This window comes from Corythoichthys intestinalis, chromosome 21, assembly GCF_030265065.1.
Source record: "Corythoichthys intestinalis isolate RoL2023-P3 chromosome 21, ASM3026506v1, whole genome shotgun sequence".
Classification (NCBI taxonomy): Eukaryota; Metazoa; Chordata; class Actinopteri; order Syngnathiformes; family Syngnathidae; genus Corythoichthys; species Corythoichthys intestinalis.
In genome coordinates, this window is record NC_080415.1 from 37,364,599 (window position 1) to 37,391,587 (window position 26,989).

Consider the following 26,989-nt stretch of genomic DNA (forward strand, 5'->3'; position numbering starts at 1 on the left):
ATCTGTCATTGTTTGCTTACTATCCTCATTAAAATATGAAAACCTAAAAATGTTTGGGTGGTTTTAGTGAAAGCAGACACTGTTTTTCATCAGTGTGATTTTGACAAAGATCAGATCACATTTGATGATTTTATGCAAAAATGTGAGAAATTCCAAAAGGTTCAGATACTTTCTCATACCACTATATATAAACTACTATAAATAAATAGTAAAATACATACTACTACTATATAGTACAGTAAGTAAGTACGTATGCAGATCCACTTCATGAACAATGACAAATAATGGCAGGCAATTAAAACCAAGGTTATTCAAACTCAAGGTTTCAGTCTGAAATTATCATGTTCACATAACAATAAACTAAATAGCATAGATAGCAATTAATTAAAAAACTGGAACAGTAACTAAAGCAATAATTAGCACAGAACATGAACTTTGAACATTATTTACAGTGCCACATTGCATGCTAGGAGGCATGAGGAATGTTGCACGACAACAGCGTTGACAGCAGAGGTTGTCTCTCCCAAGGGAGCAGTGATGGAAAAATGAAGCTTCCTGAAGCAATGAAACTTTGCAGCAAAATTGTTCAAAGCTTCATGGTGGTTCATTTGCTCTATGGCGCTATCTAGTGGTCTTGAAGCCCAAACAGTGAACCGTGTTGAGAATTCTGTGGCTATTTGTTTAAAAAGATATGAATATGCTTGCGTTACTATATGATCAAAAACAAGTGTTATGAGGATCATTTGCTATTTGTTACATTGTTATTACCTTATTATTATCCCAATGTGTTTTGGCTTTAAACTGTACAACCTATAAGTTATAAAAATACCTTATTTACAAGTTAAAATTTATATAAATATTTTTAAAAATTAAATAAGTCATTTGGGGGGGGCTCCTAGCTTTACGTTCGCCCCGCTTCTCGTCACCCAGAGCCGGCCCTGATACAAATAATTACCGCTCACCTGACTACTTGAAAATGTCACTGCAGTCTCTTTTCGGCCAGTAGAGGACGCCCAAGCTTCTTCTTACCTCTTCCCTTATCCGCGCAGGGCATGTCCTACCTCCACACCAGTGACATCCAGGTGCACGGTCGCCTCAAGTCCACCAACTGTGTGATGGACAACCGCATGGTGGTGAAAATCACCGATTTCGGCTGCAACTCTTTTCTCAAACCTGGCAGAGGTAAAAATGTCATGACTGTACTGGACTATTGATTTTTAGATCTTTTACCGATGTCTGTGCGTCTCCTGTTTCGGGTCAGACTTGTGGACGGCGCCCGAGCACTTGAGGAAACAGGGCACCTCGCAAAAAGGGGACGTATACAGTTTCGCCATCATCGCTCACGAGATAGTGCTCAGGAAATCCACTTTCTACACTGAGTGCTGCTCTGACCGTGCAGGTGAGCGATAAAAACATACGTAGTTTCAGTCTTTGTTAGCTTGTGTCATGGAAGAAACAACATTATAATGTGGTTATACAGAATACTGCATTCAGTTTTATTACCTCCATATTAAATGACAGTGTTGAAGGGCAGTGACCTATAGACTTCATAATGTATTGACGGGACACGGAGCCGGTAAATAGGGGACCTACATTTTTGGCAAGGCCGTCAAAGCTGACCGAGTGGAATCAAAAACAAAGCTTTTTTTCATTGAAAATTGTTGTGAAAAAATGCTTAAATACCAGAATTCTTTATAGATATGGACGTAAAACAGTCTCAATTCTGGGTTAAAAGCAAAAAAACGTGCAGTTAGCATTTATTTTATGTAGACATGTCAAAGTACAATGCTAGTCTGTTAGTGAATGTAGCTAGCGGCCACCTTATGTAAAACTGAGCTTTACCGGTGAAAATTCATGTGAATAAATGCTTAAATCCATGAACTTCTTTATAGATATGGATGTCAAAAAGTAGCAATTCTTTGTTAAAAGCAAAAAAAACGTGCAGTTAGCATTTATTTTATGTAAATATGTCGAAGTACGATGCTAGTCTGTTAGTGAATGTAGCTAGCGGCCGCCTTATATAAACAGAGCTTTTCCAGTGAAAATTCTTGTGAATCAATGCTTAAATCCTTGAATTCTTTTTAGATATGGACATAAAACAGTCTCTATTCTTGGTTAAAAGCAAACAAAAAAAAAACGTCCAGTTAGCATTTATTTTATGTAAATAATATGTCGAGGTACAATGCTAGTCTGTTAGTAAATATAGCTAGTGGCTGCCTTATGTAAACAGAGCTTTTCCGGTGAAAATTCTTGTGAATAAATGCTTAAATCCCCGAATTCTTAATAGATATAGACGTAAAACAAAAGCAACAACAACAAAAAAGTCCAGTTAGCATTTATTTTATGTAAATAATACGTTGAAGAACAATGCTAGTCTGTTAGTAAATGTAGCTAGCGGCCACCTGATGTAAACAGAGCTTTTCCAGTGAAAATTCTTGAGAATAAATGCTTTAAATCCTCAAATTCTTTATAGATATGGACGTAAAACAGTCTTAATTCTTGGTTAAAAGCAACAAAAAAAATCGTGCAGTTAGCATTTATTTTACATAAATATTGCGAACTATGACGCCAATGCAGTAGCGGCTAATTTCTCCCATTGATTATTTTCACAACGTTTCAAAATGCATGCATGGTACGAAAAATATAATAATGACCTTGAATCCTCGAACAAATCACTCCTGAGACAATCCTTCCTGTTTGTATGCGGTACAGCTTTTGTACTTTTTCAACAGTAATCCGGCGTTAGATCGCTGCGTGCATGTGTTTGTGAATAGCCGGCCCCTACTTGAATGCGAGGCGCAGTGCATGACCGATCTGACCCGTCAATACCATTATGAAGTCTATGAGTGAACCCTAATAGTAAAGTGATTTGTATTTATATAATAATTTGTGTGTTTGAACAGAAAAGGTATCAAGGGTTATCATGTCCTACTTCAGACCTGATCTGGACTTTGACACAGCTTCCGAGAAAGAACTTGAGGTAAAGCAGTTACAGTACAGTACTCCTTGTCCTGTTATTAATTGCTAATTGCGTCATTACAATAACCTTTGGGTAGCTCACGATACGATACATGATGCAAGAAGGCTCATGATAAGAGGTTGACCGATATGGGATTTTCAAATGCCGATAGAGATATCTGAAAAAAAAATTCAGTCGATTGCCAATATCCAAAACCGATTTTGTAAGCCGATATACTTTTTTTCAAAGCACGTAGATTATTCATTCATTCATTTTCCATGCCGCTTTTCCTCACAAAGGTCGCGGAGGTGCTGGAGCCTATCCCAGCTAACTACGGGCAGTAGGCAGGGGACACCCTGAATTGATTGCCAGCCAATCGCAGGGCCACGTAGATTATGAAAGCCCATTTTAAAAATGCTTCAATAGCTTCAAATTTGCAATAATGACCTGAGACAGTGGTATGAAAAAGTAACTGAACCTTTTTCTCACATGACTGCATAAAATCACCATCAAATGTGATCTGATCTACAGTATGTCAAAATCACACAGATGAAAAAACAGGGTCTGCTTCAACTAAAACCACCCAAACATTTATAGGTTTTTATATTTGATCGAGGATAGTATGCAAACAATGACAGAAGGGGGAAAATAAGTAAGTGAACCATCACATTTAATATTTTAATATATGGTCCCTCTTTGGCAGCAATAACGTCAACCAGACACTTTCTGTAGCTACAGATCAGTCTGGCACATTGATCAGGACTCATCTTCTCTACAAAACTCTTGTAGTTCAGTCAGATTCCTGGGATATCTGGCATTAATCGAGTCTTTTGGTCATGCCACAGCATCTCAATGGGGTTCAAGTTTTGACTTTGACCTGGCCACTTCAGAACTTGTATTTTGTTCGCCTGAAACCATTCTGAAGTTGATTTACTTCGATGTTTTAGATCATTGTCTGGTTGCAGCATCCATCCTCTTTTTAGCTTCAACTGTCTGACAGACGGCCTCACGTTTTCCTGCACAACATCCTGATAAACTTTTGAATTCATTCTTCCATTAATGACTGCAAGTTACCAGGCCCTGAGGCAGCAAAACAGCCCCAAATCATGATGCTCCCTCCACCATGCTTCACGGTGGGGATGAGGGGTTGATGTTGGTGAGCTGTTCCATTTTTCCTCCACACATGACGTTGTGTGTTACTCCCAAACAATTCAATTTTGGTTTCATCAGTCCTCACAATATTTTGCCAAAATGTCTGTGGAGTGTCCAAGAGCCTTTTTGCAAACATTAAACGAGCAACAAGATATTTTTTTAGACAGCAGTGGCTTCCACAGTGGCGTCCTACCATGAACACCGTTCTTGGCCATAGTTTTACATAAAGTATAGTTGATGTGTGCACAGAGATACTCCACTTTGCCAGTGATTTCTGTAAGTCTTTAGCAAACATTTTAGAGTTCTTTTTTTGCCTGAGTATTCTGCGCTGAACTCTTGATGTCATCTTTGGTGGACGGCTACTCCTTGGGAGAGAAGCAACAGTGCCAAACTCCATTTGTAGACAACCTCTCTGGCTGTCGATTGATAAACATCTAGACTTTTAGAAATGGTTTCTTATCCTTTCCCAGCTTTATACAATTCGACAATCTTTGATCACAGGTCTTCAGACAGCACTTTTGACCGACCTACAATGCTTCTCTTCAAGACATTTCTTACCGGGTGTGTGTTTTATAGTGGGCAGGGCAGCTTTAAACCACAGTGATTGGGCACAAACCTGACTTAAAATGTTTGGGAAAAATTGATTTCAATTGCTCTTTAAGTCTTCTTAGTCAGAGGGTTCAGCTTACTTATTTTGTCCCCTTCTGTCATTGTTTGCATGCTATCCTCATTAAAATATGAAAACCTATAAAGGTTTGGGTGGTTTTACTTAAAGCTGACAGTTTTTTTTTTTCATCTGTGTGATTTTGACAAAGATCAGATCACATTTGATGGTGATTTTACGCAGAAATGTGAGAAATTCCAAAAGGTTCAGATACTTTTTCATACCACTGTAGCAATTAAAGATGTCTGATGACGTCATTTTCAAAGTATCGGAATCGGCAAAAAAATATCGGACATGCCTTTTTTTTTTTTTTAATATATATATTTTTTTAATTTAAATCGTTTTCTAATTGTATTTAATGTTACAGACAAAATGTCTTACACTCATCCAGAGTAGTTTTGGCTTAAAGTAGGGCTATCAAATTTATTGCATTTATGGCGGTAATTAATTTTTAAAAATTAATCACGTTAAGTAATTAACGCATGCGCTACACGACCCACTCACGCATTGTCGCGTTCAATCTATAAAGGCGCCGTTTCACCTATAGATAGTGCTAAAAGGCAGCGTATAATGAGTAGAGAGAATTTTGACAGCCTTTGGAGCCATTTTTTATGTGGCGAAAGCCTTTCAATACCTCTCTCAGCAATTAAATATATCGTGGGATTGTGGGGAAGAAAGGAAGTAGTTGATCATTTTCTTAACAACCTATATTCTTTCCCAACACAGAGAAGATATATCAATTGGTAGCCCTACGTACAGTCATGGTTGCACTTCCCATCATGCATTTGGGCAGAAGTTAAATGGCTGCAGTATCATTTACTGAAAGCTCAACAAATACACTACATGGCAATATTTAGTCACAATATACAAAGTCACATTTATCCTTTAAGAATTACAAGTCTTTCTATCTGTGGATCCCTCTCACAGAAAGAATGTTAAAAAAATTCAAATTCAAAAAAAGCAATCGAATCGGGAAATATCGGGATCGGCAGATACTCAAACTAAAATGATCGGGATCGGATTGGGAGCAAAAAAACATGATCGGAACAACCCTACTTCTTTGCTCAGATGTACGATAACATAGCAGCACCATATATCATGTTCTAAAATGGCAAATTATAGCCTGTTTCATTTCGTAGAAGGATGTTTTTGTTGTTTCGAATCATTTTGTCCTCAATATAATCCCAGGTGTACACGTTGATAAAAAGTTGTTGGGATGAGGATGCTGAGAAACGACCCGATTTCAAGAAGATAGAAGGCTGTTTAGGGAAAATCATCAGGTAACTTTATTTGTACTAAAGTTGAACAAGTGCAGCATCTTTCTGATTCGAAGATGATCTCTTCTATTCCCTCTAGTAAAATTCACAAGGACAATGAAAGCTACATGGACAACATGATCCGTCGGCTACAGATGTATTCCAAAAACCTGGAGCACCTGGTGGGGGAGAGAACGGCCCTTTACAAAATGGAGAGGGACCGAGCGGACCTTCTCAACTTCATGCTTCTTCCACGGTTCGCTTCATTTTGAATTCGCTTTTACCTTGTAAATTTCATTCACCATTCAAATTGCTCAACCTTCCCATGCGATTTGCTTGCGCAGCCCTGTGGTGAAGAGCCTGAAGGAGACGGGTGCAGTGGAGCCTGAGCTGTACGACGAGGTGACTATTTATTTCAGCGACATCGTGGGCTTCACCACGTTGTGCCAGTACAGCACGCCTATGGAGGTGGTGGACATGCTCAACGACATCTACAACGGCTTCGACAGCATCCTCGACCACCATGATGTCTACAAGGTACAAGGAAGCTAATATAATCATTTGGTAGGAGGGTTCATCTCGGACACGTAAGGACAAATTTTATTGGCTGCCAATGACACAGCTAGATGTCCAATCCATTTCAATCATCGATTCCAAAACCGGTATTGGTGCAACACTACTATGGAGTAGAAAATCAGAAAAATGAAGGCTTATTAGCCAAGAATTTTGAAGACAATCCTGCTAACTCTCAGGTGGAGACGATAGGCGACGCCTACATGGTGGCGTCCGGTCTACCAAACCGTAACGGCAACAGGCACGCGGTGGACATCTGCCGCATGGCTCTGGACATTTTGGCCTTCATGGGGACCTTCCAGCTCCGACACCTGCCCGGAATTCCAGTTTGGATACGTATCGGCGTGCACTCAGGTACACCTGATCTACCGATAAAATCACACGCAATGAATTTTTGCCCTATTGCGTCTAGGTCTATGCGCGGCAGGCGTGGTCGGCGTCAAGATGCCCAGATACTGTTTATTCGGTGACACGGTCAACACGGCGTCTCGAATGGAGTCTACGGGACATCGTGAGCGCTCTCTTAATGATCAAACTGATTTATGTGGACTTTAACGCGGCGCGCCGGTCGGTTCCCGCTCTGTGACATTTGTCATTTTTCATGTGCAATTAGAGCGTCTCACAGTCAACATAATGAAATGAAGCTGACATTTTGTGCCGCAGCCCTGAGGATCCACGTCAGTCAGCCTACTATAAATATCCTGACCAGGACAGATTGCAAGTTTGAGTACGAGTGCAGAGGTGAAACATATCTAAAGGTAATGGATGAAATTAGAAGTGTGACAATATATACATGTGGTGATATGTGGCAATAATTGCAACAAACTTACTTGCAAAATATTCTACTAGAATTTTTCACTAGTGTCTATGTTAACTCTGTGGCTCCTAATAACGGTACTAGACGTCCAATTTATTTTTCTAGTATGGCGCCATCAAAGGGACTCAAACATGAGCATTCAAAGCCAGTACTCCCACTTTAAATGATTTGGACTTGTATTGTTGTCAATGGCAGGACTTTTTTTTCCTTGGCCGATATATAGCCAATACAATACAATTACAATGTTCACTGTTAGAGTGATCATTTTTCTTGAAAGTTGACCGATATATCTGGCTGATATGATTCCCCCCCCCCCCAAAAAAAAATCAGCCATTGAACAATATATAGACAATACAATAGGATAATTGTTATGTTCACTGTTAGGGTGATAATTTTTCTTATGAAGGTCGACCGATATATCGGGCCGATATGGACTTTTTTCCCCCATAAGATCGGCCTTTGAACAATATATAACCAATACAATTGGATAACTGTTATTTCCACTCTTAGCGTGCTAATTTTTCTTGGGAATGTCGACCAATATATCGGGCCGATATGGACTTTTTTCCCCCCAAGATTGGCCATTTGCCGATATATAGCCAATGCAACTGGATAACTTATGTTCACTGTTAGATGATCATTTATCTTGAAGGTCAACCAATATATCGGGCCGATATATGGGCATTTTTTCCAAGATCGGCCATGGGCCGATATGTAGCCAATGCAATTGGCTAACTGTTATGTTCACTGTTAGAGTAATACTTTTTCTTATGAAGTTCAACTGATATATCGGGCTAATGTATGGACTTCTTATTTTCAAGATGTGCCATCGACAGATACATAGCCAATAGAAAGGATAACTTAAGTTAACAGTTAGGGTGATCATTTTTCTTGATGGTCCACCAATATATCGGGCCGATATATGGACTTTCCCCCCCCAAGATCGGCCATTTGCCGATATATAGCCAATGCAAATGAATAACTTATGTTCACTGTTAGAGTGATCATTTTTCTTGAAGGTCAACAGATATATTGGGCGGATATATGGCCTTTTTGTCCAAGATCGGCCATCGGCCGATATATAGCCAATGCAATTGGCTAACTGTTATGTTCACTGTTAAGGTAATAATTTTTTTATGAAGGTCAACCGATATATCGGACCGATATATGGAGGTTTTATTTTCAAGATCTGCCATCGACGGATACATAGCCAATACAAAGGATAACTTATGTTAACTGTTAGGGTGATCATTTGTCTTGAAGGTCGACCAATATATCGGGCCGATATATGGAATTTTTCTTCCCCAAGATCGGCCATTGGCCGATCTATAGCCAATGCAATTGGATAACTCATGTTCACTGTTAGAGTGATCATTTTTTTTGAAGGTCGACCGACATATCGGGCCGATATATGGCCGTTTTTCCTAAGATTGGCCAACGGGCGATATATAACTAATGCAATTGGCTAACTGTTATGTTCATCCATCCATCCATCCATCCATTATCTTCCGCTTGTTCCGGGGTCGGGTCGCGGGGGCAGCAGCTTTAACAGGGAAGCCCAGACTTCCCTCTCCCCAGCCACTTCAACCAGCTCCTCCGGCGGGATCCCAAGGCGTTCCCAGGCCAGCCGAGAGACATAGTCTCTCCAGCGTGTCCTGGGTCGTCCCCGGGGCCTCCCGCCGGTGGGACACGCCCGGAACACCTCTCCAGGGAGGCGTCCGGGAGGCATCCGAACCAGATGCCCGAGTAATTTTCTTATGAAGGTCGACCAATATATGGACTTTTTATTTTCAAGATCTGCCATCGAGATACATAGCCAATGCAATTGGATAACTTATGCTTACTCTAAGGGTGATCATTTTTCTTGAAGGTCAACTGATATATCGGGCCGATATATGTACTTTTTATTTTCAAGATCTGCCATCGACAGATACAGCGGCAATAGGATAACTTATGTTTACTGTTAGCCTGATCATTTTTCTTAAAGGTCATCCGATATATCTGGCCGATATCGGGCCAATATATGGACTTTTTCTTCCCCAGAATCGGCCATCGGCAGATATATAGCCAATGCAATTGGATAACTTATGCTTACTCTAAGGGTGATCGTTTTTCTTGAAGGTCGACTGATATATCAGGCTGATATATGGCCTTTTTTTCCAAGATCGGCCATCGGACAATACATAGCCAATATAATTGGATAACTGTTATGTTCACTTTTATGGTGATAATTTTTCTTATGAAGGATGACCGATATATCGGGCAGATATATGGACTTTTTTTCCCCACCCAAGAACGGCCATTGGGCAATATATAGCCAATACAATTGATATATTATGTTCACTGTGAGGGTGATCATTTTTCTTGAAGGTCAACTGATATATGGACGTTTTTTTCCCACCCAAGATTGGCCATTGGATAACATATAGCCAATACAATTGGATAATTGACTGTATGTTCACTGTTCAAGTAATCATTTTTCTTATCAACATGGACCGATATATCGGCCCGATATATGGACTTGACATTTTCAAGATCAGTTAATAACCAATACGTAGCTACTACAATATGATAACTGTTATGTTCACTGTTAGGGTGATTTTCATGAAGGTTGACCGATAAATCGGGACGGTAAGTGGCCTTTTTTTTTCCCAGTATTGGCCGATATCAGCCAATATATAGCTGCTATAATAGGATAACAACCGTTACAGTATGTTTACTGTTAATTGTGATTCTGTACCACCTGGTGGCCGGTGTTACAAAATAGAAGAAAACTTAACGATGAGTGTTTTAATTACCTTTCATAATCAATATGCTTTGAAACAACATGTCAAATATCGGCGTACAAAATCGGTATCGGCCTTTGAAAATCTCATAACTCTATGTTTTTCCATTTAGAAATTGCTTCTTTTTCTAGAATTGTTCATGTTTTTTCAGGGTAAAGGAACAGAGACCACCTACTGGTTGACCGGTGAGACGGGTGAAGACTACGACCTACCAACCCCACCCACAACGTATGCAAATCCTGTCCCTAACACATTGGCTGCCATTGACATCAAATCCGTTCTAACTGGCAAGGCTGTCAGTTCATGATACGTGACCCGACAATGACACTGACCCGCTTTTCCAGGGAGAACTTCCAGCGGTTGCAGCAGGACCTGGCCCACATGATCCTGGAATGTCTGGAGCGGCGTTCCCGGGGGTCCGTGCGCCGAAAAAGGCCGCTTTTAAGTCAGAGCGAAGATGAGGACAAGAGGCGAGGATCAGAAGCGGAACCCCCGGAATACTTACATCTGGCCACTGTGGATAACACACTTAGCACCTTCCTGTAGGACAAACTTGTGTTTGAATAACATCTTCAGTGAAAGACTTTTGAACAAGTAAAAAATTGATGTCGTTGTTTTTATTTATGCACTTAGCCGTTATGATAAGGTAGGTTTATCCTTATTACCGTAATTTTCGCATTATAAGGCGCACCTGAACATAAGCCGCCACCTACCAAATTTGATGCAAAAACGACATTTGTTCATAGATAAGCCGCACTAGACTATAAGCCGCAGCTGTCCTCACTGTATTATGGCATATTTACACCAAAAGATATCAACCGGAAACACTTTATTTGACAGCGGCATCATACGACTGTCATAGGACCAAATGAACCACCATGCAGCCAAATGGTTCAAAGCTTAACTGCTTCAAGAAGCTTCATTTAGTCATCACTGCTCCCTTTGGGGAGACAGTCAACCTCTGCTGCCACCTGCTGTCAACATTGTTGTCATCCAACATGCCTCCTATCATGCATTGCAGCGCAACAGATGTAAATAACAATGAAAATTCATGTTCTGTGCTACTTATTTCTTCAGTTACTGTTCTAGTTGTTTCATTAATTGCTACTTATGGTATTTGGTAACACTTTATTTGACAGTGGTGCCATAAGACTCATTAGACAATCATAATTATGACATAAAACTGTCATGAGTATTAATGAATGCTATTAACATGTCATATAGTGTTATGCGACAAATTATCTCACTTTTGAATGGATGTAAAAGATCCGAGCTGGACATAAATGGAGTCAGTGACATAATTTGCCGGATGACACTTAACGACATCTGTCATAAGCATTCAGTAGTGCCCATGATAGTGTCATGTCATAATTATGACAGTCTTATGATGCTGCTGTCAAATAAAGTCTTACCTATTAACCCAAATAAATCAAGAAATAAACTGCACTGTACTATAAGCCGCAGGATTCAAAATGAAGGAAAAAAGTAGCGGCTTATAGTCCGAAAATTACGGTATTCAGGAGATCGCTGAGCTAAAGCACATCCCATCTGACTTTAGGAAAAAGGACAATTTGAGCCAGTCAATCACAGGGCACAAATGTAGACACTAGACCAGGGGTCGGCAACCCAAAATGTTGATATAGCCAAATTGGAGCCAAAAAAAAAAAAAAAAAAAAACAATTATGTCTGGAGCCACAAAAAAAATTGAAAGCCTTATAATAAAGGCAACACATGCCGTTTGAGGTTTTTGCCTTGCTGTCTGATTGCTGTCGACTTGGAATAAATTGTCAACTTGTGTTTCAAAGACTTTTTTTCAGCTTTTAAAAGGGGTTAAAACTAAGGCGAATGCGCAGAATTTGGCCGGGTGGTTGGGGTTGCGCCAGCCCGGGTCATTGGAATTGCGCTAGCGCGGTTCCGGCAATTTAGCTGGCATGATTCCAGCAATGTGGCTACAAGGTCAAATTCCAACATGTGGGAACTTGTCTCACGCTACCTGCAATAGGTGAGTAAACAATACCATCAGAACATTAATACAGTGGGGCAAATAAGTATTTAGCCAACCCCCAATTTTGCAAGTTCTCCTACTTGAAAAGATTAGAGAGGTCTGTAATTGTCAACATGGATAAACCTCAACCGTGAGACAATGTGGGGAAAAAAAATTCACATTGTTTGATTTATAAAGAATTTATTTCCAAAATTAGAGTGGAAAATAAGTATTTGGTCACCAACAAAAAAGCAAGATTTCTGGCTGTCAAAGAGGTCTAACTTCTTCTAACGAGGCTCCACTCGTTACCTGTATTAATGGCACCTGTTTAAACTCTATCGGTATAAAAGACACCTGTCCACAACCTCAGTCAGACACACTCCAAACTCCACTATGGCCAAGCCCAAAGAGCTGTCGAAGGACACCAGAGACAAAATTGTAGACCTGCACCAGGCTGGGAAGACTGAATCTGCAATAGGTAAAGCGCTTGGTGTAAAGAAATCAACTGTGGGAGCAATTATTAGAAAATGGAAGACATACAAGACCACTGATAATCTCCCTCAATCTCGTGCAAGATCTCACCCCGTGGCGTCAAATTGATAACAAGAACGGTGAGCAAAAATCCCAAAACCACACGGGGGGGACCTAGTGAAGGACCTACAGAGAGCTGGGACCAAAGTAACAAAGGCAACTATCAGTAACACAATGCGCCGCCAGGGACTCAAATCCTGCACTGCCAGCGTAAGAAGCATTTCAAGGTCCTGGAGTGGCCTAGCCAGTCTCCAGATCTCAACCCCATAGAAAATCTGTGGAGGGAGTTGAAAGTCCGTGTTGCCCAAGACAGCCCCAAAACATCACTGTTCTAGAGATCTGCATGGAGGAATGGGCCAAAATACCAGCAACAGTGTGTGAAAAGCTTGTGAAAAGTTACAGAAAACGTTTGGCCTCCGTTATTGCCAACAAAGGGTACATAACAAAGTATTGAGATGAACTTTTGGTATTGACCAAATACTTATTTTCCAACATGATTTGCAAATACATTTTTTTCCCCAAATTCTGTGTCTCATGGTTGAGGTTTACCCATGTTGACAATTCCAGGCCTCTCTAATATTTTCAAGTGGGAGAACTTGCACAATTAGTGGTTGACTAAATTCTTATTTGCCCCACTGTATACAGTGTATCACAAAAGTGAGTACACCCCTCGCATTTCTGCAGATAATTAAGTATATCTTTTCATGGGACAATGACAAAATGACACTTTGACACAATGAAAAGTAGCCTGTGTATAGTTTATATAATAGAATCAATTTTATTTTCCTATCAAAATAACTCAAAATATAGCCATTCATATCTACACCCCAGGCAACAAAAGGGAGTACACCCCTTGGAAACGACACCCCTAAATGTCCAAATTGAGTACTGCTTGTCATTTTAGATATTAATGGCTATATTTTGAGTTATTTTGAGGGGGAAATAAATTGACTATTATATAGTGTAAGCTGAACACAGACTACCTTTCATTGTGCCAATGTGTCATTTTGTCAGTGCTGTCCCATGAAAAGATATACTTAAATATCTGCAAAAATGCAAGGGGTGTACTCACTTTTGTGATACACTGGAAATACACACATATAACAAAAGCTATAATAGACAAACAAAAATACTCTATTTCAATCAAGTGTACATATGCTGGTTAAAAAGTAAAACAAGATTTTTTTTTTTTTTAATTAAAAAGATTTATTTCTTTTTGTATAGAGCCATTCATTTACATAAAACACAACATTGCTTGTTCAGAATGTTTCTAAATTAATGTTCCCCTTTCTGTATGCAAGTACTTTGAGGCTGTACATTTCCATTAAATCCAAATTTGTATAACAAAACTTGTGTTTTTGGTTGTTGTTCAGAAAAAATGAATTGCCCTGTATTTGTTTTACACATCAAAATCAGAAGGAAGCATTTAACAAGTGATGTACAAAACACGATGTGAGCACCCCGACATGCAAAAAGAGGTGGATGGAAATGAGCTAATGCTAACACATTTGATCAATCAAACATAAAAGCTATCATGTATACAAAAAAAGTTACCCGTCCAATTAATCTCCCATCCAACAAAACCCAGATTTTTTTTTTCAGTATGACATTACAAAATAAAGCTTAATAATAAATAAGAAACAAATATACAAAATATTTTCTTCCCAAATTTTTTTTAAAAAACAGCTCAGGCCCTCGACATCATTTGAATTGAACACATGTTTTCTACCTTTCTGGAAAAATACGACTTTCAAGCACTCAAAATGTAACTTGGACTCTAAATGAGATTGTAAAATACGCATGAATTTTATCTTAAAATGCATGTAAAAACAATTTTTCCGCTTGAACAAGGCACTCAATTAGCCATGTTACAACAGCTAAAGTTACAGAAAAAAACCAATTGTTTTTTTCAGTCTTTGCTAATACCAGCGTTATGATTACCACCAGCTAAACACTATTTTATGCTAACATTAATTTGGATTATTAGCATTGCACTGGCTATGTACTGAAATGTAATGTTAACATTTTTTCTTTTAAAGAAGCACTAGTAGATCACAAGACGTCCAATCACGTGGCGACTAATCATTCTTCTGCAGTGAATTTAAATGAGTGTTGATAAAATTTAAGATGGAAGCTGATCGGTAGCATTTACTGTTACTTTTTACAGTGGTATGAAAATGTGTCTGAACCTTTTGGAATTTCTCACATTTCTGCATAAAACCACCATCAAATGTGATCTGATTTTTTGTCAAAATCACACATATGCATTCAACTCTGGACGGAAACAAACCACAACTAATAATTAACTGCAATATGGTCAAATACTACGAGGCGACGCATTTTAATACCAACAGGCTTTTTTGTTTTTGTTTTGCATTCCTAGCTACAGTACATGACGCAATGCGGGAAAGACTACAGGAATAACTAGCGTCAGTAAATGCATCATTTGGATGGAAATTCTATGATTGTCCATAGACTTCATAATGATATTGACAGGTCAGATTTCCCTTTCACTGCACCACGCCTTTAAGTAGGGGGCCATCCCACAACCCGCTTCAATCATTCGCAGTCAGTCGCCGCGACACATGCAGCGATCACTGGACAACACTGGATTTTGGTTGAAAAAGAACGAAAGCTGTACTGCATACAAACAGAAAGGATTGTCTCAGGAGTTATTTGTTCGAGGATTCAAGGTCATTATTATACTGTATATTTTTCGTTTTTTCACAAGAATTTTCAGCGTAAAAAAAGTTCTTTGTTGTAAGGCTGCCGCCACATTGTCTAACAGACTAGCATCATTCTTCGACATATTTATGTAAAATAAATGCTAAGTGCCCGTTTTTTTTGGTGCTCTTTTAAAAAAGAATTGAGGTTGTTTTATATCTATATCTATAAAGAATTCAGGGATTTAAGCATTTATCACAAGAATTTTCACAGGAAAAGTTATGTTTACATCAGGCAGCCGCCACACTGACAGACTAGCATCGTACTTCGACATATTTACGTAAAATAAATGCTAACTGCAGTTTTTTTTGCTTATAACCAAGAATCGAGACTATTTTACGTTCATAGCTATTAAGAATTCAGGGATTTAAGCATTTATTCACAAGAATTTTCACAGGAAAAGCTGTTTACATATGGCAGCCGCCACATTGTCTAACAGACTAGCATCATTCTTCGACATATTTATGTAAAACAAATGCTAACTGCGCGTTTTTATTGTTTATAACAAAGAATCGTGACTGTTTTACAAACATATCTATAAACAATTCAGGATTTAAGCATTTATTCACAAGAATTTTCAACATAAAAAGCTCTTCGTGGTAAGGCTGCCGCCACATTGACTAACAGACTAGCATCGTACTTCGACATATTTACGTAAAATAAATGCTAACTGCACGGTTTTGTTGCTTTTAACCAAGAATTGAAACTGTTTTACGTCCATATCTATAAAGAATTCGGGGATTTAAGCATTTATTCGCAAGAGTTTTCACCGGAAAAGCTCTGTTTACATGTAACGGCCGCCACATTGACTGACAGACTAGCATCGTACTTCGACGTATTTATGTAAAACAAATGCTAACTGCATAGTTTTTTTTGCTTATAACCAAGAATCGAGACTATTTTACGTCCATAGCTATTAAGAATTCAGGGATTTAAGCATTTATTCACAAGAATTTTCACAGGAAAAGCTGTTTACATATGGCAGCCGCCACATTGTCTAAAAGACTAGCATCATTCTTCGACATATTTACGTAAAATAAATGCTAACTGCACGTTTTTTTTTTTTTCTTTTAACCAAGAATCATGACTGTTTTACGCACATATCTATAAAGAATTCAGGGATTTAAGCATTTATTCACAAGATTTTTCACCATAAAAAGCTCTTCGTTGTAAGACTGCCGCCACATTGTCTAACAGACTAGCATCATTCGTTGACATATTTACGTAAAATAAATGCCAACTGCACGGTTTTGTTGCTTTTAACCACGAATTGAGACTGTTTTACGTCCATATCTATAAAGAAATCGGGGATTTAAGCATTTATTCACAAGAGTTTTCACCGGAAAAGCTCTGTTTACATGTAACGGCCGCCACATTGACTGACAGACTAGCATCGTACTTCGACGTATTTATGTAAAACCAATGCTAGCTGCACGTTTTTTTTTGGCTTACAACCAAGAATCGAGACTATTTTACGTCCATAGCTAATAAGAATTACGGGATTTAAGCATTTATTCACAAGAATTTTCCACATAAAAAGCTGTTCGTGGTAAGGCTGCCGCCACATTGTCTAACAGACTAGCATCATTCTTCGACATATTAACGTAAAATAAATGCTAACTGCACGTTTTTTTTTTCTGCTTTTAACCAAGAATCATGACTGTTTTACGCACATATCTATAAAAGAATTCAGGGATTTAAGCATTTATCAAAAGAATTTTCACAGGAAAAGCTGTTTACATATGGCAGCCGCCACAATGACTAACAGAAAAGCATCATTCGACATATTTATGTAAAATAAATGCTAACTGCACGTTTTATTTTGCTTCTAACCAAGAATCATGACTGTTTTATGCACATATCTATAAAGAATTCAGGGATTTAAGCATTTATCAAAATAATTTTCACATGAAAAGCTGTTTACATATGGCAGCCGCCACAATGACTAACAGACTAGCATCGTACTTCAACATATTTACATTAAATAAATCCTAACTGCACTTTTTTTTTTTTGCTTTTAACCAAGAATCATGACTGTTTTACGCACATATCTATAAAGAATTCGGGGATTTAAGCATTTATTCACAAGAATTTTCAACATAAAAAGCTCTTTGTGCTAAGGCTGCCGCCACATTGTTTGACAAACTAGCATCATTCTTCGACATATTTACGTAAAATAAATGCTAAATGCACGTTATTTTTGGCTTTTAACCAAGAATCATGACTGTTTTACGCACATATCTATAAAGAATTCGGGGATTTAAGCATTTATTCACAATAATTTTCAACGAAAAAAGCTCTTTGTCTGTGATTCCACTCGGTTAGCTTAGATGGCCACGCCAACAATGCAGGCCCCCTATTAATCGGCCCCGTGTCCCGTCAATATCATTATAAAGTCTATGGATAGGCAAAAACATTGAGAATTCCGCAAAGGTGCCTTGCGTCAGTCAAAATCTTTGGTTGTGAATGTACTAAGTTTCACTAACCTTGGAAAATATTGCTGTGATCAACAAAATGTATTGTTTCAGTTCATCCTGTTTGTAAGTAGTTCAACAATCCCCAATCAAAAATGCTCCACGAATATTCCCCGCAGCCGTCTTGTGCACACGTTCCGTGTACAGGATGTTGTTATGAGCCTAAATAATTCATTTAGGTTCTCGTCGCGTCTACATCCGGGAGCCGTGGATCTGGAAAAGCTGTGGAAGAAAACAAGACTGTCAGCTAGCGCTTCCATCTTTATTAATGACAGCGTCGTCCGGTTGCCGTGACAGACATGATGGAAATGGGGACCTACGTGATGGCTGGGGCGCGTCAACAAAAATATATGCGTGTGTACACGGAAGAACATACAGTGTAACGTCAGTACTGCTGCGCTAAAAGGTCAAGGATATTTCATGTCACAGCAATGGTAATTAGAGTCAGTGCACTCATTTGTTTTCTATAATGATGGAAGAGTGGGAGAGTGCGCACCCACTCACACTGATGCAGTCCAGATAAGCACACCAATAAGACATTTGATTCATCTATCTTCTCCCGCTTATACGAAGCATTTTGAAAAGGATGTGTACATTGCATCAAAATTTCCAAAGATGCAACGAAATAAAACAATTCTTGTCCGAAACCAAATATGAGAAAACTGCGGCTGAAAGCCAAAACCAACTACAGCGGTACCTCTAATTACGAAAGAGCTGAAACTCGAATAATTCGAGTAACTGGATTAAAAAAAATGATCTAGGAATTTTCCCCGCCTCGAGGAATCGTTTATTTTCGTTGACGTTTTGCCCGGACTACTTTTAATACGCGCTGACGCATGACTGATGTAAACAATAGAGCTGTCCTGATTAGTCGATGTAGTCGACGTCATTGATGACGTAAATGCGCCGACGGTTAATGAAGGGCATAGACTTCATTACCTATTGACGTGACACTTCGTCATTCTTTGCGTAACGCCGTATCAGAGGGGAGCGAGCTTCATTTAGTAATAGCCAAAGACGGCACACGGTCATGTCGGATTTAAGCTTGGATTTTTGAAGAACTACGAAAGCTGACAAATGCTAACTGCAGGTTTTTTGTTGTCGCTTTTAACCAAGAATCGAGACTGTTTTACGTCCATATCTATCAGGAATTCAGGGATTTAAGCATTTATTCACAAGAATTTTCACCGGAAAAGCTCTGTTTACATTAGGCGGCCGCTAGCTACATTTACTAACAGACTAGCATTGTACTTCGACATATTTATGTTAAATAAATGCTAACTGCACGTTTTTTGTGTGCTTTTAACCAAGAATCGAAGAATGTTTTACGTCCATATCTATAAAGAATTCAGGGATTTAAGCATTTGTTCACAAGAAATTTCACCGGAAAAGCTCTGTTTACATCAGGTGGCCGCTAGCTACATTCACTAACAGACAAGCATTGTACTTCGACATATTTACGTAAAATAAATTCTAACTGCACTATTTTTTGCTTTCAACCAAGAATAGAGACTGTTGTACATCCATATCTATAAAGAATTAAGGGATATAAGCATTTTTCAAAAGAATTTTCACCGGAAAAGCTCGTAGCTGATAGCTATATTCACTAACAGACTAGCATTGTACTTTGACATATTTACGTAAAATAAATGCTAACTGCACAATTTTTTTGTTGTTGCTCTTAACTAAGAATCGGGACTGTTTTACGTCCATATCTATCAAGAATTCAGGGATTTAAGCATTAGTTCACAAGAAATTTCGCCGGAAAAGCTCTGTTTACATCAGGTGGCCGCTAGCTACATTCACTAACAGACTAGCATTGTACTTCAACATATTTACGTAAAATAAATGCTAACTGCACTGTTTTTTTGCTTTCAACAAAGAATCGAGACGGTTTTACATCCATATCTATAAAGAATTTGGGGATTTAAGCATTTATTCACAAGACATTTTCCAGGAAAAGCTATGTTTGTATCAGGCAGCCGCTAGCTACATTCACTAACAGACTAGCATTGTACTTCGACATATTTACGTAAAATAAATGCGAACTACATGTTTGTTTGGTTTTTTTTTGCTTTTGACCAAGATTTGAGACTTTTTTACGTCCATATGACCATATCTATAAAGAATTCGGGTATTTAAACATTTATTCACAAGAATTTACAATGAAAGAGCTATGTTTACATCAGGTGGCCGCTAGCTACATTCACAAACAGTCTAGCATTGTACTTTGACATATTTACATGAAATAATGCTAACTGCACGTTTTTTTTTTTTTGCTTTTAACTAAGAATCTAGACTGTTTTACGTCCATATCTTTAAAGAATTCAGAAATTTAAGCATATATTCACAAGAATCTTCAACGAAAAAAGCTCTTTATGATTCCACTCGGCCAACTTTGACGGCCTCCTCAACAATGCAGGCCCCCTATTTATCGGCCCCGCGCCCTGTTTCCCGTCAATACATGATGACGTCTATGATGCAAAGTAATTTTTTCAAAAAGCATGTTTTTATTATATGTTTAAGGACCATATAAAGCTTTCAAATTTAAAAAATCTGAATTTTCTGTTCATTCTGGGGTCAGGCATTGCAGGGTTAAAGCCTCCAGTGGTGCAACACAAAACAATTAGCAATAACACGTAAAGTGCGCGACTGCAAACATCAGTATCGGATAGATATCGGATTTTATGAGTTGAACAATACGGTCATATCGGTTATCAGTTAAAAAGCCATTATCGGACAACTCTAATATTCATTCTTAACGCCTAGAATTACAAAAATGCCCATTTGATCATATTTATTTGGTAGTGGCATTTCACCAATTTGATTTCCTTCCAAAATACAATACTATGGCATGAAACATCCCCAAGTGACATGGCACAGCTGACTGACACAAATCCTCACCCTTTCCCCACCTGGCTTTGGAACAAAGGAACACGACTCCCTCATTCTCTAAGCCACTCATTCGGTGCGGTTTCTCTCCCTCCCTCTGCATCCTCCTCCTCCTCCTTCGCCGCTTCCTCCTCCTGCGTCTCCGTCGGCTGCGTTCGGCGCGAAGGATGGAGGGAAAACAAAAAAATGGATAAAAATGAACAAAAAAAATGAATGCCGATGAGCGTCCGTGAACAGGTAGATATATATTTACAGTATATATCCGTATGAGAGAAGACAGTGAAACCAGAAGTGGAAGGTCACTTCAAGTGAGTGATGGCGTGGATGACATTTGTGAGTGAGAGAGTGACATTTGGTGCTTTTCAAGTGGCGGGTGCAGCATCAAAGCGGAAATTTACAAAGCTCAGTCACATTCAAAATGAGAGGAAAGGAGTTCGCATTGACGCTAGGGGTGGTACTGTTTGGGCTTGCTAAGATTGCACTTTTAAAAGAGAACTAAATGCAAATACAAAATAAAATTCCAGAGAATTCGGGGATTTAAGCATTTATTCACAAGAATTTTCACCGGAAAAGCTGTTTACATCAGGCGGCCGCAAGCTACATTCACTAACAGACTAGCATTGTACTTCGACATATTTACGTAAAATAAATGCTCGCTGCACGATTTTTTTTTTGCTTTTAACCTAGAATCGAGACTGTTTTACGTCCATTTCTATAAAGAATTGGGGGATTTAAGCATTTATTCGCAAGAATTTTCACCGGAAAAGCTGTTTACATCAGGCGGCCGCTAGCTACATTCACTAACAGACTAGAATTGTACTTCGACATATTTACGTAAAATAAATGCTAACTGAACGTTTTATTATTGCTTTTAACCAAGAATCGAGACTGTTTTACTTTCATATCTATAAAGAATTGGGGGATTTAAGCATTTATTCACAAGAATTTTCACCAGAAAAGCTCTGTTTACATCAGGCGGCCGCTAGCTACAGTACATTCACTAACAGACTAGCATTGTACCCCGACATATTTACGTAAAATAAATGCTAAATGAACATTTTATTATTGCTTTTAACCAAGAATCGAGACAGTTTTACGTCCATAACTATAAAGAATTTTGGGATTTAAGCAATTATTCACAAGAATTTTCACCGGAAAAGCTCTGCTTACATAAGGCGGCCGCTAGCTACATTCACTAACAGACTAGCATTGTACTCTGACAAAGTTACGTAAAATAAATGCTAAATGAACATTTTATTATTGCTTTTAACCAAGAATCGAGACAGTTTTACGTCCATAACTATAAAGAATTTTGGGATTAAAGCAATTATTCACAAGAATTTTCACCGGAAAAGCTCAGCTTATATAAGGCGGCAGCTAGCTACATTCACTAAAAGACTAGCATTGTACTCTGACATATTTACGTAAAATAAATGCTAAATGAACATTTTATTATTGCTTTTAACCAAGAATCGAGACAGTTTTACGTCCATAACTATAAAGAATTTTGGGATTGAAGCAATTATTCACAAGAATTTTCACCGGAAAAGCTCTGCTTACATAAGGCGGCCGCTAGCTACATTCACTAACAGACTAGCATTGTACTTCGACATATTTACGTAAAATAAATGCTAACTGTACTTTTTTTTTTTTTGCTTTTAACCAAAAATCCAGACTGTTTTACGTCCATAACTATAAAAAAATTTTGGGATCTAAGCAATTGTTCACAACAATTTTCAATGAAAAAAGCTCTTTGTCTGTGATTCCACTCGGTCAGCTTTGACAGACTCGCCAACAATGCAGGCCTCCCATTTATTGGCCCCGCACCCCGTGTCAAGTCAATAAATTATTAATTGTTTGGGTGATAATTTTTCTTATGAAGGTCGACCGATTTATCGGGCCGATATATAGATTTTTTTCAAGATCGTCAAGAAAGCAGCGATAATATAGTTGCTGTATTGATTTACAGAAATGATGTCTGCGATACTTCCAAAAATAAACATTTTGTAAAGGTCGACCGATATATTGGGAAGATATGTGGACTTTCTTAAAGCTCGCCCATCAGCCGATATATAGCCAATAAATGTGATTAACTTTTATGTTCATACTTTGGTTGATAATTTTTCTTATGAAGGTCGACCAAGATATCGGGCCGATACATAGACTTCTTTCAAGATCGACAAGAAAGTTGCAATAATATGGTAGCTGTATTATTTTACTGAAATGAGGTCTGCGATACTTCAAAATTTAAACATTTTTGTAAAGGTCCCGATATATCGGGCCGATATATGGGCTTTCTTCAAGCTTAGCCATCAGCCAATATATAACCGATAACAATGGATAACTGTTATGTTCATTGTTTGGGTGATAATTTTTCCTATGAAGGTCGACAGAGATGTCGGGCCGATATATTGACTTTTTGTCGAGTTCATCCGATATAATTGGATAACTTTGCTCATTGTTTGGGTGATCATTTTTCTTATGAAGGTCGACCGATATATAGGCTTTTTTTCAAGATCGACAAAAAAGTTGCAATAATATAGGTGCTGAATTGATTTACAGAAATTTTGTCTGCGATACTTCTAAATTTAAACATTTTTCTAAAGGTCAACCGATACATCGGTCCGATATATGGACTTTCTTCAAGCTCGCCCATCAGTCGATATATAGCCAATACAAATGGATAACTGTAATGTTAATTGTTTGGGTGATAATTTTTGTTATGAAGGTCAACCGATATATGGACTTTTTTCAAGATTCTCTCATATCAGCCATTTATAACTGCCATAATAGGACAACTTATGTTCACAGTTTAGGCGATGATGTTTAGTAATTGTTAGGGATGTCCCGATCGATCGGGATCGGGTCCGATCATGTCATTTTCAAAGTATTGGAATCGGCAAAAAATATCGGACATGCCTTTTTTTAATATATGTATATATATATATATATATATATATATATAAATTAAATCGTTTTCTAATTGTATTTAACGTTCCAGACATTATATTTTCTTAATGCATTGCCAAAATGTATATGATCGGGAAAAATTATCGGGAATGATTGGAATTGAATCGGGAGCAAAAAAAAGCAATCGGATCAGGAAATATCGGGATCGGCAGATACTCAAACTAAAACGATCGAGATCAGATCGGGAGCAAAAAAACATGATCGGAACAACCCTATTAATTGTGATTTGTTATAAAAATTGTTATTTTTATAAGTGACCAATGTACAAAAGGAAGTAGCAGAAGAAAAATTTCTTCTCATACTGTATTTAGATTTACATAACGAGTGATTCAATTGTGTTTCATAATAATCCTGCTTTAAAACAAATTTATATTGGCCTCAAATAACGGATTACAAAATCAGCAATCATCTGAATTTTTTTTCTTAAAATTGCTGTCGGCATTTGAAAATCCCATATCGGTCGACCTCCAATTACAACATTAAAGTTTTTAAACAAAAAGTATAGTCTATTCTAAGGCATCCCACAAGGCTGCATTTTTTTTTTTACTCATCTCCATGTTTATGGCAAGCAACAACGCTTTTGTGCCATTGCGAAATCTCTACTGGTGAACATGTTTGAAACATTTTCTTGGCACCACCCTAACATTCCACCCTTGCATGTCCGTGTGTGTGTGTGAGAGAAAAGGTTTACCTTAGTTTTGTGGCTCTGCTCTGTACCCAACCCGGAACCGGGCGTGTGAAGCTCTTTGGAAACGACACACAGAAACTCTGCCTGATCTTCTGTTCCGTAGCTGTACGACGAACCGATGTTCACCATCTGAAACCAGACACGGACAATATGTCAGCAGGAAGTAAAGCTCACCGAAGGAGGAAAAACACTTGAGCGTAGCGGGGACTCTTGTGTTCGTGCATGCTGGGTCGGGTTGGGTCAAGGAGCGGAGCGTCATACTGGACGAGAGGCATCTCTTGGGGGTGCGAATACATTAAATCAGCAAGTGAAAGTCCACAGACATTGTATGCGAAGCAAAGCTGCGCTGTGAGCATTTGGGCATGTGGCAAAGCAGGGGAAGGGCGGGGTTAACGTGATCGCTAGACTGATTTTTGTCACTTGTAGGGGACGTTTAATGGCAGTCTTGGCATGAACATTGAGTTAAAGGTACTTTTTTAGAGTCGTTAAAACATTTTTTTACTCCACGGATGTTCCATTGATGCCCTGAAGCTCTTTTTCTTTTCTTCAACACCAAGCCTCCGCCTAGTCACCGCTTGGCAAAACCCTTTTCTAACTCACTTAGTCACAGCTTGGCAAAAACACTTTTTCAACTCACTTGAGACTTGCTATGAACAATAAACGATCACATTTGCGGTTATCACGTTTCGGGTGCTGTCAAGCATGCGCGCCACGAATGAGATTCACACGGGCTGCAGTTACGCTTTACGTCAGAAGGGGGCAGTCACAGGTAGAAAGTGACAAAACTTCATATAGCTAAAATCAACTTTACCCCATGACAAAACATTTCTGGTGAACAAAAACAACTAACTTAGTGTTGATATTTTTGCTTTGAGTATTCGTTTAACTAAAGTAGTGTTATAATGGTTTGTTTTGAAAGTGTTTGCATTTAGTTTTATTGATTGGTGTGGATATACTGCCCTCTACTGGCAACAGTGAATATCTCATTTGACAGCTGCTCTCTGTTAAGACCGACAAAAGGTAGTTTAGTTTTAGTTAAATTTAGTTTGATTGATTTGGGTGGATACACTGCCATTTAATATGGCTGAATCCAGTTGCTCCCTGTTAAGACCAACATAAGCCAATGTTTTTTTTAATGCATTCGTAATTTAGTTTATATGTATATTCGGCTGTTTTTTTGTGGGAACGTGTTTTAACAATTTGTTACGATTATTGTGAAAATGAAAAAACATTAGCATTTTATAGCATTTAAGCTAGCAGACTTTTCCTATCCAAGTTAGCCAGTTGTTCTTTTGTTGTACTTAGATGCTCATTTATTATTATTTTTAACACCGTTTGAGGCTAAGCTCAGGTATTTTAATTTATTTTTAAATGAAAGTGCAATCCTGCATAGTGTGAAGACACACTCGGGAATTTTATTTTGTTTCCATTTTGTTTTAATGCTCTTTTAAAAGTGCAATCTTAGCAAGCCTTTGTTTTACATCACCTAAAATTCTAAGATTCTGCAATGATGACTACATTATTCAAAATAACTAGTTCATAGATTCCCGTAATTTCCTGACTATAAGCAGCTACTTTTTTCCGTCATTATGAATCCTGCGGCTGATAGTCCAGTGCGTCCTATTTGTTGATTTATTTGGGTTAACAGGTAACACCTTCTTTGACAGCGGCGTCATAAGACTGTCATAAGACCGTCATAATTATGACATAACACTATCATGGGCATTACTGAATGCTTATGACAGACGTCATTAAGTGCCATCCGGCAAATTATTTCACTAACTCCATTTATGTCCATCTTGAATCTTCTACATCCATTCAAAAGTAAGATAATTTGCCAGATAACACTAAATGACATGTTATAAGCATTCATTAATCTTCATGACAGTGTCATGTCATACTTATGACTGTTTAATGACAGTCATATGGCGCCACTGTCAAATAAAGTGTTACCAAATACCATAACTAGCAAATACCGTAACTTAATGAAACAACTGGAACAGCAACTGAAGAAATAATTGGCACCGAACACGAATTTGGATTGTTATTTACATCTGTAGTGCTGCAATGCATGCCGGGAGGCATGTTGGTCAACAACAGTGTCGACAGCAAGTGGCAACAGAGACCGTATCCCCCGAGGGAACAGTGATGGCCAAATGAAGCTTCTTGAAGAAATGGATCACAGTGGGTCGCTTGGTTTTATGACAGTCGTATGATGCCACTGTCAAATAAAGTGTTACCAGTTAATATATTTTGGTGTAAATATTCCATAATACAGTGAGGACAGCTGTGGTTTATAGTCCAGTGCGGCTTATCTATGAACAAATGCCGTTTTCGTGGCAAATTTGGTGGTTGGCGGCTTATAGTCGGGTGCACCTTATAGTGCGAAAATTACAGTAATCAACTTAAAAAATAATCGATAACTGCAGCCCTACCATAAATGCCCCAAAATCATCAGGAGGTGACACAGAAATGCCCCAAAATCAACACAAAGTGACTGAAAATCAACAGCAAATGAC

The 26,989-nt window shown here is 38.4% G+C and overlaps 2 protein-coding genes across 8 annotated transcripts in view; one reads left to right on the forward strand and one right to left on the reverse strand.

The window, feature by feature from the left end:
• Nucleotides 1-12,290, forward strand: part of gucy2cb (guanylate cyclase 2Cb) — a 31,509-nt gene extending 19,219 nt beyond the window's left edge. Inside the window, exons 17-27 of the mRNA XM_057825531.1 lie at nucleotides 1,050-1,182; nucleotides 1,262-1,399; nucleotides 2,904-2,980; nucleotides 5,964-6,055; nucleotides 6,132-6,287; nucleotides 6,376-6,568; nucleotides 6,784-6,958; nucleotides 7,017-7,115; nucleotides 7,268-7,362; nucleotides 10,359-10,435; nucleotides 10,552-12,290. Coding sequence (XP_057681514.1) covers nucleotides 1,050-1,182; nucleotides 1,262-1,399; nucleotides 2,904-2,980; nucleotides 5,964-6,055; nucleotides 6,132-6,287; nucleotides 6,376-6,568; nucleotides 6,784-6,958; nucleotides 7,017-7,115; nucleotides 7,268-7,362; nucleotides 10,359-10,435; nucleotides 10,552-10,753 — 1,437 coding nt within the window. The 3' untranslated portion in view covers nucleotides 10,754-12,290. The remainder of the gene's footprint in view (nucleotides 1-1,049; nucleotides 1,183-1,261; nucleotides 1,400-2,903; nucleotides 2,981-5,963; nucleotides 6,056-6,131; nucleotides 6,288-6,375; nucleotides 6,569-6,783; nucleotides 6,959-7,016; nucleotides 7,116-7,267; nucleotides 7,363-10,358; nucleotides 10,436-10,551) is intronic.
• Nucleotides 12,291-13,543: 1,253 nt separating this feature from the next.
• kctd17 (potassium channel tetramerization domain containing 17) overlaps nucleotides 13,544-26,989 on the reverse strand; it is a 31,660-nt gene continuing 18,214 nt past the window's right edge. For 2 of the 7 annotated variants that reach the window (XM_057826560.1, XM_057826563.1), the window contains exons 5-7: nucleotides 24,474-24,599; nucleotides 20,836-20,961; nucleotides 13,544-18,142 (exon numbers count right to left, since the gene is read on the reverse strand). In XM_057826560.1, coding sequence (XP_057682543.1) covers nucleotides 20,866-20,961; nucleotides 24,474-24,599 — 222 coding nt within the window. In that variant the 3' untranslated portion in view covers nucleotides 13,544-18,142; nucleotides 20,836-20,865. Of the gene's footprint in view, nucleotides 18,143-20,824; nucleotides 20,962-24,473; nucleotides 24,600-26,989 lie in introns of all 7 variants that reach the window. The other 5 variants (XM_057826558.1, XM_057826561.1, XM_057826565.1 and 2 more) reach the window with 3 other exon arrangements.